Below are 14,140 nucleotides of genomic sequence, written 5' to 3' on the forward strand. Positions count from 1 at the left end.
TGCCCAGCGGCATTTAGGGCAGTTTCTTTAGAAGTACTATAATATCGTAACATAGACTACGGTATGGTAAGTGGAGATGGACAGGAGCCCCAATACAGGCAGCAGATACACAGGTTAAGTGCGCGGTAATAGCAATTTCTGGCAAAAACAAGACTGAAGAGAATTAGGAGCAGTACGGGCCACCAGCAACATCAGATTCACCACCAAACTCACGTTGATCCAAATTCCCAAACTCACTCCCAGGGGACCAAAGTAAAGAAAACATTCGGCTCACCTCCAATAATGTCTGAGTCAACCAACCTAGTATAGGGTTCCACGTTCCATGGATCTGACCCGGTCCGTCCATGCTAGGATGTTGCAATCAGCGGGTGATATTTAATTCTCTAGGTCAACACTTCAGGATGTGTTCGACCAATCAGAGTAGCTAGCATCAGTTAGTTCGGTGGCCAGTCGCCAAAATTCTCATTCCCACCTAGGTCAACCGTAGAATGTCCGGGTTAACTAAAATTTTCAGTATAAAATTTGTTCAGTTCCGATAGATGCTAGTTTTATAGGTAGTATTGAATTTATGGATCCTCACTGCTGTACTCCTCCACCGGAGACCAAGCTGCGTGCATCACCGGACACAACTCCACCCAGACTGTAGGAGCTTGATATCTGATACAAATGGTGGACATCCAGGGCTTAGGGCTGCAGCGATGTAACTTCCCGCATCCGCTACTACGCGGGGAGAGATATACGTACCACCGAGAGAGTCCGTCTGGCAAAGGGGAGTTAGACGTTGGGCTCGTATAAATCTCTGTTCGGTGTATTGTGTAAATCCTGTTTCCTAAACTGTTTGCTGCCATATCTGGCTACTCGCTTTAACCACGGGCCGAGTGGAAGGGAGCTTGAACTGCTAAGACAAGGGTCCACAGTGAGCGAGGAGCGGCCATCGCCAGTGTTTAGGATGGCAGGCTCCAAAAGTATTTACCAGCCATCCAAGAATACATCACTTGCTGGATCGGGAAAATGACATCATCCGTCATCGTGCATGTGCCATTGAAGGACTGCATATTGAATCAGACGTTGTGAGCTAGTTGACGGGATCATCTGGCCCAAGTGAGTGGCACGGGAGGCTCCAACTTTACCCATGGTAAATGCGGGATCATGTCGAAAGCGGAAACAGTGTTTAATCTCCGCATTTAGAATTTTTCGGATTATTCTCGCCGCATGGGACCCAGCCGACAAGACTGCAGATCGTCCCTCATCCCAGCTGGTACTATTCCAAGTCTGACTAACCTTAGCCTGACTCCCAGGTGCATATTATTTTGTTTGATGTCATTGAACCAGATGTGAGGCAATCATATCTAGAATTGAGATAAATAGGGACTTCCGGAAAGTGAGTTGTGCGGATATATATAAAACCCGTGAATCATTCGCTTAGGATATACGTTCATGAATTGTTATTCTAACCCTTTGTTGATATCGATCCAGCCAAACATCTGCCATAATGGATATTACCTTTGCACAAAATGCCTTTCGCAACCCGGGTGCCATTGCCATCGAAGATGGCTCCCAGAAATGGACCTTTTCAGACCTCCAACACGAAGTGGATCGACTTTCGTCCATCCTCAAGTCACTGGAGCTTCCAACCGAAGCGCCTATCGGAATTCTCGAGGGCCTAGGTACCGCCATGATCATAGCCCAGCTTGCCGTCATCCGCGCGAGACTTACCTGTCTGCCTCTGGACCCATCCCTACCGAAGGCGCGCCTGCGTGGTCTGCTGGAAGAGGTTAGGGTTCAATATGTGCTTTCAAACAATGAATCCATAGGGGATGAGCTTCGGCTAGGTATCATCCCCATCACCGGTCATCATACGGACGGAGGGGGCGCCAGACCCCATGATCAGACTGATGAATTGGACGGTGGGCACAATGAGGTGGACAGCGGTTACTGTAGTCATATCTTATACACGTCTGGCTCGAGTGGAAAGCCAAAAGCGGTGAAGATCCCAGAAAGTAGTATCCTACATCTAGCCTTCAACACACCAGTCAGCCTACAGAAGTCCGACCGTGTGGCGGTGATCAACAATCCGGGTTTCGATCTTTCTCTTTTTGAAGTTCTAGTCTCCTTAGTTTCAGGGTCGACCCTTGTCATCGTTCCTCGTCATGTCATTACCGATCCTTTCATAGCTAGGGAGTTCATTGCGGAGAAGAAAATCTCGATTATTTTCCTGACAGCATCTCTCTTCTCAGTCATCTCCCAGGCATGTCCCAACGCCTTTAAGGATGTCCGGCATGTGCTCACAGCCGGCGAAGTTGCCAATATGACAGCCATGCAGGCCGTCCTCGAATCTTCCGGGCCGCCAAAGAACCTCTGGAACACATACGGGCCCACTGAGACAGCTGTATTTTCGACCATGCATCGCGTGACATTATCGGAGTTCCAGTACGACAACATCAGTATTGGAAAACCTTTTGGGGACACAAAACTACTCCTCCTGGACGGACAGTCCAACAATATCACCAAGCCTGGGCAGGTCGGAGAGATCTTGCTGGGAGGTCCAGGGTTGACCCCTGGCTATATCGGCCGCCCGGAAGAAAATGCGGCGCGTTTTTTCACCTCGGAAGACGGCACCCGATACTACAGAACCGGAGACCTGGCGCGATGGCGCCCTGATGCACCAGGCCTCCTTGAATTCACCGGCCGTGCGGACCTGCAGGTAAAACAAGGAGGGTTCCGAGTTGAGCTGAATGAAATCGAGCAAAGCCTTCTCTCCAGTAAGCAATTATCGGGTGCAATCGTGCTGCAAATTTGCCCACCCGGTGACAAGGAGCCATTTCTCGTGGCATTTATCATTCCAGCGATCGCGAACACTGTTAAAAAGCGGCAACTGGTTGAGTATATAGAAAAAAAGTTGCCCAGCTACATGATTCCGAAAGACTTTGTGTTTTGCTCTAAGTATCCGATAACAGAGCATGGCAAAGCCGATCGGAAAGCCCTGAAGGAACGTTACTTGAAAAAAATGGAGCAGCTCAACACCGATAGGAACCGGCCTAATGACAAGAGCCACAACACTGACGGTGTCATCAAAAGTATTTGGTCCTCGCTGCTGAATGTATCTGAGGTTAAAGACGCAGATGACTTTTTTCTACTCAATGGCACCTCGATTCAGGCGGCCACTATGATCACCAAGATTCGGAAGGAGCTTGGTAAGACCATCTCGATGCGCTCTTTGTTCGAAAACTCTCGCTTCAGGGATCTGGTTAACTACCTTGACGAGTATGCAGAAGGAGGAAATGCTCCTGATGATACGAAATCCTGGGGGTCAGATGCTAAACTTGGTGACAACCTGGACACTGCTCCAGATTGGCAAGATGCCAAAGAAGGACGAGTCTTCATGACTGGCGCCACGGGCTTCATCGGGGCCCATTTCATCAGCCGGTTTCTCCGGATGCCCACTGTGAACGAGGTAATCTGCCTTGCACGTCCAAAAGGTAAGGTATCGGGAAGTGAACGGATTCAAGGTGCCTTGGAGAAGTACGATCTCTGGGACAAATGCTCGAACAGTATTGCAAAATTGACCGTTGTGAGTGGTGATATCACACTAGACCAACTAGGATTGGCCGCGGACAAGTTTGAATGGCTGGTCGAAACGGCCAGCGTTGTCTTCCATCTTGGGGCGAAGCTCAACTTCTGCGAGCCGTACGATGCCCACCGTGACGTGAATGTGATTGGGACAAAGAATGTGCTGGAGGTGGCGCTCCAGGGTCGCCGCAAGGCCTTCCACTATATGTCCAGCATCGACACCTGGGGAACAGCCGGGCTGACCCTGGAGACCAAACGCCTCCTCGAGGATGAGCCGTTAGACCCGTATCTCCCTGGCCTTCGGTACGATACCGGGTACGCCGCCAGCAAGTGGGCGGCAGAGGCAGTTGTCCGCCAGGCCCGCCGGCGGGGCCTCCCGACAGTAATCTATCGTCCCGGGTTTGTGATTGGAGATTCTCGTAACGGATGCGGCAACCCCGATGATTTCTTTGCTCGCCTGATGGTTGGAACCATCCAGCTCGGCGCCTTCCCTCACCTGCCTAATCAACGAATGGAATATGTGACGGTCGACTACGTCTGCGACGCAGCTTTGCACATTGCATCCAACAAGAAAAACCTTGGCAAATCGTTCAGCTTAGTAGCGCCTAACCCTGCCGATTCGGTGAATCTGGAGACAACACCCGCGGTCATCAACAAAGCGGGGTATCCCGTGAAGACGATTCCATACTGGGACTGGGTTCAGCTGCTACAGCAGACGAACAATGAGAATAGCCCCCTTATGCCACTGATGCCGCTTCTGCAAGAGCCAGTACTAGCAGGGTTGTCCCGTTTTGAGACTAGCCGCAACACACCGCACTATACTAGCTTCAATACAGTGGCTGCACTGGAGGATGCCCCTGATATCAGATATGTGGCTCTGGATCCTGCCATGCTGAATCGATTCTTGGAATTCTGGGATCGGAAGGGGTTCTACAACGTCCACAGTAACTCGATTGTAGACAAGGTTAGTTAGGCATGGACCTCACTTACCATGCGACGTCGTCCCGTGGGGACCGGCTGCCTCCCAAGTCAGAAACATATGCACACCTTTCCACCGTGCAAGTGTACTGACTACACGCCAACCATCGTATAGATCGGAGGAGCTTATAAAACGACAATGTATTCAACTATCTTATTGGGTGGTTGTTCTCGCTGGGAGTGTAGAGTCGACAAGCCCCTATTCATATCCCGCGTCTTCCGGGGATACCGTCTAACTAATCCATGGATCCACTGCTTGGGTATAGCCTCTGATGGGCCTAGTCCTTTACATCATAAAAATAAATAAAAAATAAAAAAAAGAAGAAGAACTTGATAGAACTGACTTAAATAATAGAACTCATCCATATATCTTTCTGTGTTATCCTTGCTATAACATGGGATAATAAGTACAATGAGTACAATGAATTGTCCCTTCGCGCAGTGAAAGCCAGCTTATTGAGTATCTCTTTTTTAAAGAAAAAAGAAATCCATGTCATGGGGCACGTGTTTTCCTAGACAATACATCCATGAAACGTGTATTTGCAACCAACAGCGTAAGCCCCATACTGAATAAACGCCCTGATTCTACGAATCTCACTAACAACAATTTATGAATGGCCCTCGATCTGGTGGACTGGGACACTTTAATACCCTATTACGCTAAATAAAGCCTCAAGGTAAAGAATTCCATTCCGATTGCCTATATTACGGTCTTCAAATTCCAAGCCGGATTCTTTTCTTTTGGTTCAAGGACAGTAGTAATACGCTTATACTTCTCATAACCTACGTAGGTTTATTCGTGCTGGATGCAATGAGTGAAAAATCCTCTGTTTGGCAAAATCTCCCTATACCCAACTCTGCTTTTTTTTCGACAAGAATTTAGCTGATCCTCAAGCATGCCTTGCCCCTGTAGTTCTAGAGCCTACGCCGTAATTTAGCTTCTTGAAGAAACATCTTCATCCTGTATCCAGTCAACTATTAGTTAAAAAATACCTCCGCTACACCGTATACATTACTGAATACAGTAGCACAACCTTCTTTGCATACGGTTTAACGGAGCTTTCCTTGAAGGAACAAAAACCAAATTCACTATTGCTTGTGGATTCCAGGAGAGGTCTAGATTGTTTCTGGTCAAAGTGACGAGAAGGGAGATCAACATCTAGTCTCCGAAATATATTAACTAGTGGGTCGAAGATATTGCGTGAACCCAATTCACCATCCCTGCTCCGGATGTACAGGTGGGTATGAGCCTGTTCGTGTAGAGATCATTAGGTTTTAGATTTCCATAAATGCGGTATGAGGGCTTTGGCGCACTTTTTCCTGAGGCCCCAGTTAGGGTTTCCGTCCGGAAAACAATTCTAGATTCATAAGACCACACGAGAAAAGACGAAGCAATTAAATTGCTAGCTGAATTAAGGCCTTTCTGTTTGAACAATGAGCATCTACTTTGTAATTGTAAAGGATCTGTTTATACAGGGCAGAACGCCTGTCAATTAGATGAGAACCACTATTAGTGCCTTCCAGCGCACTCCCACCGCCTTCGGCTAGGGGGTGCGCCCCAGCGTTATGGAAAAGTCTCATACATAATATTTTCGAAGCTATTCCCATCCACACAGTATACCTAAATCAACCGGAGAACGTGAAACACGTATAGCTAAGGCCTGTGAAGCTGCTAGGCTCCAAAAAAAACTGAATTTATCGAAGATCGCGCGGGAATATAATGTTCTATACCGCACACTCTATGGTCGACTTTATGAGCAAAGGCAGGCTCGTACGGCCCGACAGCCTCTTAATAAGGCCCTTGGTGAGTATCAGGAGAAAGCTATGATCCAGTAGATTATTTGTATGTGTGATTTATATCTCTCTGTTACCCCTGAGATTCTTGCGGAGTGGGCTGCTCATACGTGCCGGGTCAGATCGCCAGGTTAGTAAGGACTGGCTGTATCGATTTAAGGAGAGACTACCAGAGCATCTAAAATTAGAGCCTGTGATTCAGCAGATGAAGGATAAAAAGCGATTAATGCTGAAAAGATTAGATATTTATAGCGTTGATATAATCAGCTTACAAACATGGTTAAAACCCTCCCATCATGTCTAGTATATAACTTTGATGAATGTGGCTTCCAACCTGGCCAGGGAAGATCCTGGAAGGTTATTGGTATAAAGGAAAAATGCCCTAATCTTACTGAGTTTAATCATGCCAAAAAATATTACAGTGATTGAGTGTATTGCTGCTGATGGGTGGATAATGCAGCCGCTGTTTATTTTTAAGGGTGAAAATAGACTTGTTAAGCCTAGCCCACGAAACCCGACCCAACCCGCGGGCCTAACAAGTCTAGGTGAAAAGTTTATAGAAAGCTGGTATGATTATCCTGATCTACCAGACTTTTGGACAGGTATTTCTCCGAAGGGATACATCAATGATAAACTCGCGATTGGGTAGCTCCAAAAATTTTATGCAACAACAAAAGATTAGACAAAAAAAGGGGGGGAATATATGCTAATATTTAATAGCCCTGAGTCCTATAAAACTGTTGAATTTTTATAACTCTGTAAGCATTATAACATTATTCCTTTTTGTTTTTAGTTTTATATAATTCATATTTATCAGTCTCTTGATAGCTAGCCTTTTCTTGCCTATAAACAGCATTTTTACAAGCAAAATAATCTTATTTCTCAGTAAAGTAGATAATCTAAGAGTAAGACTAATTTTCTCGCGGATATTATTAATATATAAAATAAGGCTCTTAACCAGCAAATTATCTAAAATTTATTTAAAGAATTTAGTATATTCCCGCTAGATAGCTCTACTATTATCCAAAAGCTTCAAGATACACTTCCTCCGGTATTAGAGCTTTTGGCGTCCGGTCTTCACGTGTACAGGAAGACTATACTACCACCTAAATCTCTTCTTATTGAGTATTAAAAATTACCTCTTGAAAGAGTGCTTAAGATCTTGAGAAAAACCAGAAAAAGCTTTCTAAGATTCTCTTAATTAAGGAGCTTACTCCAAAGCTCTAGCAAGATCTGCAGCGAGCGTTAGAGCACTAGAAAATATAGGCAGAAAATCTTGCAATAATAAATGATATAGTTAAGTGAATGAGAGAAATATAACAGCCCCGGAGATGCCAAATTACTAAAAGAGAGATTTCAAAGCTTAATAACTCTGGTACACTCGGTACAAAAGATGCTAATCGATCAATGACAACCAGAAGAGAAAAGGAAGCTGAACAAGAAGAAAAAAAGCTAGATAAGCAGTGGAAAAAAGTATACAGCCAACCACCACCCAGGCCTCCTACAGAGGAGAGCTCTATATCTTCCGAAGTAGCGACGAGAGCAACACAGAATAATGAGTTATTTTGGGTAGATAGTCAAGGAGGACAGCGAGAGTAATGGGAATAGCATTTAATTCTTCCATTACGCTGAAAATTTCCATTACGCTGGGGCGCACCCCCTAGCCGGAGGCGGTGGGGGTGCGCTGGAAGGCACTAATAATACCAAGCAGTAGGATTGATATAAGACCAAGCTTTGCAAGACCCCTCGAGAATGCGCTGGGGGTTCGGTACTCTATCGTCCATGAATAGTAGGGTTACATCTTAGTAGTCCCGATATCATAGTAAGGGTCCCGGCTCTGTTTCGTGTAATGCCCGAATCACTGAGCTCCCGGGAATTATCCTTTACAGTAATACGCCACAGAGAAAGTCGAGAGCAATGTTATCCAGAGAAACCCCTAGCCTTACTTCAAGAGAGCGCTCCTGAAATCAGCAAGCACTTTTCGGTAAACCAGATGGGTTGGAGATTAGCTGAGAAGTTGTAGGAACTTTCTTCCAGAGACCTCGGGTTTATTTTGAGGGCATTTGGTATTCCTTCGTATGCCTCCACGGGAACATGTGGAGATTTTGTGCATTGAGAAGATTGACATAGAATGCCAACGCACTAATCATCGCAAGGAAATCCTCACGAGCCTCCTCTTGGTTGGGGTTGCTCTCAACCTTCTCCTTGACAAGTTTATCAACCTTCCAGTAGCTCTCACAGAGAAATTCAACGCCTAGGTGACCAATAAAATCAGCTATCGATGGAATGAGGTCTCGGAAGAGTATGATGAGATGTTGGAGGGTGAATTCGGGACGCGTAACCGCCAGCTTTAAAATATTATCAAAAATATGGTAGCCCAGAGTTCGAACCACACTATTAGAAAAGACCATAGCACCAAAGTAGGATTCCTTTGATCCAGGCTTTTCTGGTGCTTCACCGTGATGAATCTTCTTAATGCTGTCAGAAATATCCGACCACGACTTTTGTGTCTATACCTCGGACTTTAGCTAGCGGTCGCCAACCACGGCAGGCTTGATCATACCTCTTTATGAATCTCATCTACGAGGTCCTTTACTTCTTTAGTCACTCCGGCTCTTTGCAAGTCGAAAAGCGAGAGCTTTTTAGGATCAGGCTCGGGCGTTGAAGCATCCCAGAGCACTACCTCAATAGGCCGTTTTGTTTCATACTGGCTTTTCCAAACCTGATCGGCAACCCAGCGCAATTTGTCCATGTCTTCATCCACGACCTTTCCACACGTAGCTACCGGCTGGTGCTCAGTCACCTCGCCAAACTTGATCACTAGGTGCTGGAATGAGGAAAGGAATACCGAACCATCAGGCTCTTTGGCTCTATCAGGGGCCTTTTTGTCGGCAGGTGTGTACTTCTCATGGTTAGTGGTGCAAATCTCCTCTAGCAGGTGCTACTCACAATCAATTGCTCTAACGGAACCAGGTGATATAGCTGGTCCCCAGCAACAACAGCATGGGTCTGAAGGGAGCGATATGGTAGGGCATCTCCAAGCAAGCCAACTAGTGTTGGGTTTACATCGTTTATCTTTACTGTGACCGTTGTATCAAGCTCAGGCCACTTGATCTTGACTTCACGAGGTGGCTGCGACTGGGAGCTTCTGGGACTGCCCATTGTACAAAGGAAGCGAAGTATTCTTATGGACTTATATTGTAGATATCCTTGCCTTGGGTAAGATTATTGATAATTCATCTGGTCCGGTCATGGAACATGTCCTTCTCTTATATTTCGGCCTATCAGCATAAACCTATAAGTACTTAGAGAATGTAATCATCATGTAGTCACGAAGTTTTATCATCCGGGATTGTAGCAAACCAAGCAGCGGGCCTAGGTCCAGATCACACCTAGCTAGGCCTGTGGAGAACGAAATCTTTAACCAAACAACTTCAGCCATATAGGCATAAATCATTGTATCCGCTAATTAAATCTTGTAGTTTTCTTGAATATATGGTTGACCATGGTTGAATCAACCGCGGATCCGTTAGTTTCGATTCCTGGAAGAGGCGGCCGTTCTTTTTCCAAATAACCGGGAAAAAGGACAAATATCTACCATGTCTTCACGTCATCCCACGTCATTAATAGTTCCTATCGCTTTTACATTACCTTATTCAGGCGATAAGACATTATAAGAAGAGATCAACGAGAAATATCAGCCGCTGTCATGAGCCTGGCAAGTATAAGACACATTGGGTTGTGCACGCTTACTCGAGACACGGGATAGAAGCAAAGGAGGCTTATATATACATAAACCTTTAGGTACGAGACCCTACCATCACGTCATTTTTGTGCCACTTATCCGTCTTCTTGAATATCCCCTTCCATTTTTCACAGCTCCAGTGTTGGACACGAGATTGCGTTCATCGTCTGTACATCAATAGGTATAGTGCACTGACCGACCAGTAGGACAGCATAACAAGATGTCTGGTGTATATGCGAAGGAGGCTGAAGGCGACCCCTACCGGAAAGCCTGTCTTGTCCCCTATGTGGACCCTGATACGGCACCTCCTGGTATCAAAGAAAAATTAAAGGTGCTTCCCTTTCGGCGCAATGTCCTCCTGACTCTAGCCCATTCCCACGGATTGTTTCCCCACTTTAGCGGCCTTCTCGGCGCTTGTTTTGATGGAAAACAGCGCAGTATCCCAGTCCTCGAGTGGCAGTTGATCGTGCTACGGGTTGCTACTCTCCTCAAGGCCAAGTATGAGTTTGAAGTGAATCAACCCGTGGCTGAGGTGTTTGGGTTCCCTCAAGAAAAGATGGATACCATTGGGTGCTCTATCAACGACGTATTGGAGGGTAAAGGCCCATGGACTGATCGAGACCGGGTGATTCTTCGTCTTATCGAAGAACAGCTAGAAGCTTATGATAATAAGCAGGAGACAGTCAAAGACGCTTTGAAATTGCTGTCTGTAGGGGATGTAGTAGAGGTCTTAATGATAATCGGTGTCTATGCTTCATTGGCTCGGGTGATTAAAGGTCTGAAGGTCGACGATGACAAGCCAACTCCTGATTTAAAGGAGAAAATCAAGGCTGCCATTACTGACTGATGGAAGATGTTTGGGAGTTTACGGTCGGTTGAGACTTAGGCCATATTTTCACTTATAAATGAAGTTTCTGAAATCGAGAGGAACGATAATATTGTACGTCATAGATATACTTTTTTTTTTTTTTTTTTTTTTTTTCAAAGCCGGCATGGTTTTTCTGCACTTAGGAAAGTGCCCTCGTCTTTCACGTATACACATTTCAACGTTTTAGTCCCGGAGTCCATTTTACCTATTTCTATCCTCATTCATATCTCATGCACGGTTAACTATACGAAGCTGAAAGCAAAAGATTAATATCGCCATTAGAGTATTGGCTCAGCCGTGTCTTTACTCTTGAAGCGGATAACTTACTCATTCCTGCTCCGATAAACAACCCCGCATAATATAAAAGCTGGTGTAGTAGGGCAGCCGCAGCGGGTACTAAGGTGCAATATGCCGGGGCGCCCATTACCTATTATTGTTCTCTAGTGCACGAATAGGCTCCTTGCTTCCTGAGATGTCTGACTTCATTGGCTGTTTACCAGAGTTGTCCCAGTTAACACGCTTACCGGCGGGGGATACGTTTATCCTGGACCTCTAAAGAAAAGACAGCTGACCAATGTACATACTAATGTCGGAGGTTCATGAACACTACATCGCGTGGCCGGGTACTTCTTGTGCCGGATTGAGCAATGTGTTGCTGTCATTCAGTGCTCCCATAAAGGTGCGCCTATCCGTTGCAACTGCTCCTAGTCAAGGGAACTGTAGCTGAAGACAGCATATTTCAGCACTTGAATGGAATCTAGAGGCCTTTTCAATATTCATTTACTGGATAGCTAAGTTTCCAAAAAGGACTCTCAACAACGACACGGAAGGATGCCGCGCGCTCGAGCCTAGTTGCTCGCCTCCGCTTTATCTCGATATAAGTAAACAGGAATGAGGTTTACTTTATAGGATTAGTACAGGAACGTCATCTTGCCACCGCAACCTTCGAAATTCCTGGCGCTTGACATAAAGAACACTCGTCAAAGGCCGAACATTTAGACATTCCATATTGAACCGTAAGAGAGTCTCCGTCCATTTGATGAGAAAGTGAGGTATTCGATCAAGTAACCCAGAGCTTTCAGACAGGTTGCATCTCAGGATTGGGGTATGTCCGCAGCTCCGGCCAACCGTTACATACCTCAGTATCCGTTTCCGTCTAGTTAGCATAAAATAAATTACGTAAGACACTGGCATGCTTCAATTGTGATGGTACTACCCATGGAAGAGGTGAAATTCAAATGGTTCGTACATGTATATATACTGCTTAGCCTTCTAGATCAGCCATACAATCACACACCATTATTCTATCACTACGCTGTGAAGATTGCCTCCCCAATCATACACGTACGACGCCTCTCTGTTTGGCTCGTACCCCATACTTATATTCCGGTCCCTGGTTATCTCATTACCAAACCAAGCACGAGCATTATTCGCGGATCCCCTTCTGCGGAGGCCTTCAAACATGGCCCACGTTCAACGGCAGAGAACCCTCCCGGGAGCTGTATTGCCTTTGGAGACAGTAGTCGCACTCGCGGCCCACTACTGCAAAGATAATTATTACATTTTCGAAAGCCATGATACCTGGCACCTTGGCCTCGGCACCCATGCATCCTTGATGCTGGATGCAGCAGGACAAACAGCGACCCGAATGGACAGAGATGGCCAAACAGAGTTGACGGCCATTACCGGCCTGCCCACAGACCAGGTTAGACGGTTCGTATCCGAATATTCTGGCAGTGGTAAAATATTCGGGCAGGTTGGATTCAATTATTCCGCACGGTGTTCAGGCCAGGCCTTTGAACCTGGTCAATGGCCAATGTTAAGCCTCATGGTTCCTAGGGTGCAGGTTACCGTCAAACGGAGTCAGATCACAGTCACAGGACACGCTGAAGAGGATGTCCGCAAAGCAAGCGAGTATATCATAAGGACACAGGGAGCCGATCCCGCCGGCAATATTGGTCTCCCATCCGCTCTTAATGGCGCGATCAATGCGAATGTGAATGCCGAGGAGTACCAAACCCGCGTAGCCCGCGCGATCGCGGATATCGCGAGGGGCAAATATACCAAGGCTATCCCGTCCAGAAAGGTACCTTTAGATTTCCGGGTTGATATGCTAGCAACCCTCCTTCACGGCCGACGCGCCAACACTCCCGCACGCACGTTCTCGCTCAGCCAGAATGGCATTCAAGCGACCGGCTTTAGCCCTGAAGTCCTCCTCTCCATCAATGGCGAGGAGGCCTATACCGAAGCGCTGGCCGGGACTCAACTGTCGAATTCCCCCCAGGCCAGCCTTGACCCGTTCGACAACAAACTCCATAATGATACCAAGGAGGTCGCGGAACATGTCATTGCTATTAAGGGCTCCATCCGTCGGTTGAGCCAGCTGTGTCTTTCGGAATCGATTGCTATTAAAGATTTCATGAAAGTCATGCCTCGAGGGAGCGTGCAGCATCTTTATTCTCATGTGTGTGGACGCCTGAGGGCGGGGTGTGACGGCTGGGATGCCCTGCCTGGTCTGATAGCCAATATTACCGTACCGGGATTACCGAAAGAAGAGAACCTGGCCGCAATGAGGTCCTTTGAACCAGAGCCGAGGGACCTTTATTGCGGGGCGGTGGTTATGCTAGACGAAAGCTCGAAACTCTTCGATGCAACGCTGGTTCTTCGCACGGTGTTCCAGGATGCGAGTCGGCAGTGGTTGCAGGCCGGGGCTGGTGTGACTATAAACTCAAATCCAGAACGCGAGTTTGCTGAAACATGCGAGAAGCTGTGGAGCGTGGCGCCGTTTGTGGTGCCGAAGTGTAATTAGATTGGGGGAGTATCGTTGGCATTGTGACGGACCAGTTGCTTTGGAAAAGGTCCTCAGCAAAATGGTGTCGACAGGATATCTAGATGGTCCAGACCAGTATCCTGCTCTTCGTCTTCTGGCCCCGACACAGCACTCTGCCGCCTCTTTCCTTTGGCCCTCTCACTCAGCGGTTGGACATTATCAAGTATAATATCATTGTCACTCTCGTTATCGCCCTCGTTATTTATCGCTGCGTGAATCAAGATAATCGGTATTGACACTTTTCCTCTCACTCAGCCTGCTTCTCTTTTGATAAGAGATACTTATTGATTAACGCCCGTTGGTCCTCTTTAATCTCAAACTTTGATATACACATAAATCTCTTAAGATCTTTAAT

At 46.6% G+C, this 14,140-nt stretch overlaps 4 protein-coding genes across 4 annotated transcripts; 3 read left to right on the top strand and 1 right to left on the bottom strand.

Moving 5' to 3' along the window:
* Nucleotides 1-1,492: 1,492 nt before the first annotated feature.
* Nucleotides 1,493-4,543, top strand: BDW43DRAFT_323187 (uncharacterized protein; the record flags this gene model as incomplete). Its single annotated transcript, XM_032049699.1, has 1 exon — nt 1,493-4,543. One exon carries the CDS (start codon nt 1,493-1,495, stop codon nt 4,541-4,543), a length of 3,051 nt encoding a protein of 1,016 aa, XP_031903759.1.
* Nucleotides 4,544-8,390: 3,847 nt separating this feature from the next.
* Nucleotides 8,391-9,504, bottom strand: BDW43DRAFT_307937 (uncharacterized protein; the record flags this gene model as incomplete). The annotated part of the gene is made up of 3 exons (XM_032046353.1): nt 8,391-8,852; nt 8,906-9,244; nt 9,292-9,504. 3 exons carry the CDS (start codon nt 9,502-9,504, stop codon nt 8,391-8,393), a joined length of 1,014 nt encoding a protein of 337 aa, XP_031903760.1.
* An 803-nt stretch (nt 9,505-10,307) lies between these two features.
* BDW43DRAFT_307938 (AhpD-like protein) lies at nt 10,308-10,934 on the top strand (the record flags this gene model as incomplete). The annotated part of the gene is made up of 1 exon (XM_032046354.1): nt 10,308-10,934. One exon carries the CDS (start codon nt 10,308-10,310, stop codon nt 10,932-10,934), a length of 627 nt encoding a protein of 208 aa, XP_031903761.1.
* A 1,483-nt stretch (nt 10,935-12,417) lies between these two features.
* BDW43DRAFT_297938 (putative salicylate synthetase) lies at nt 12,418-13,764 on the top strand (the record flags this gene model as incomplete). The annotated part of the gene is made up of 1 exon (XM_032044476.1): nt 12,418-13,764. The coding sequence occupies one exon, from the start codon at nt 12,418-12,420 to the stop codon at nt 13,762-13,764; it is 1,347 nt and encodes a 448-aa protein (XP_031903762.1).
* Between the last annotated feature and the right edge of the window lie 376 nt (nt 13,765-14,140).

Source organism: Aspergillus alliaceus (genome assembly GCF_009176365.1).
Source record: "Aspergillus alliaceus strain CBS 536.65 unplaced genomic scaffold BDW43scaffold_7, whole genome shotgun sequence".
NCBI classification, from domain to species: domain Eukaryota; kingdom Fungi; phylum Ascomycota; class Eurotiomycetes; order Eurotiales; family Aspergillaceae; genus Aspergillus; species Aspergillus alliaceus.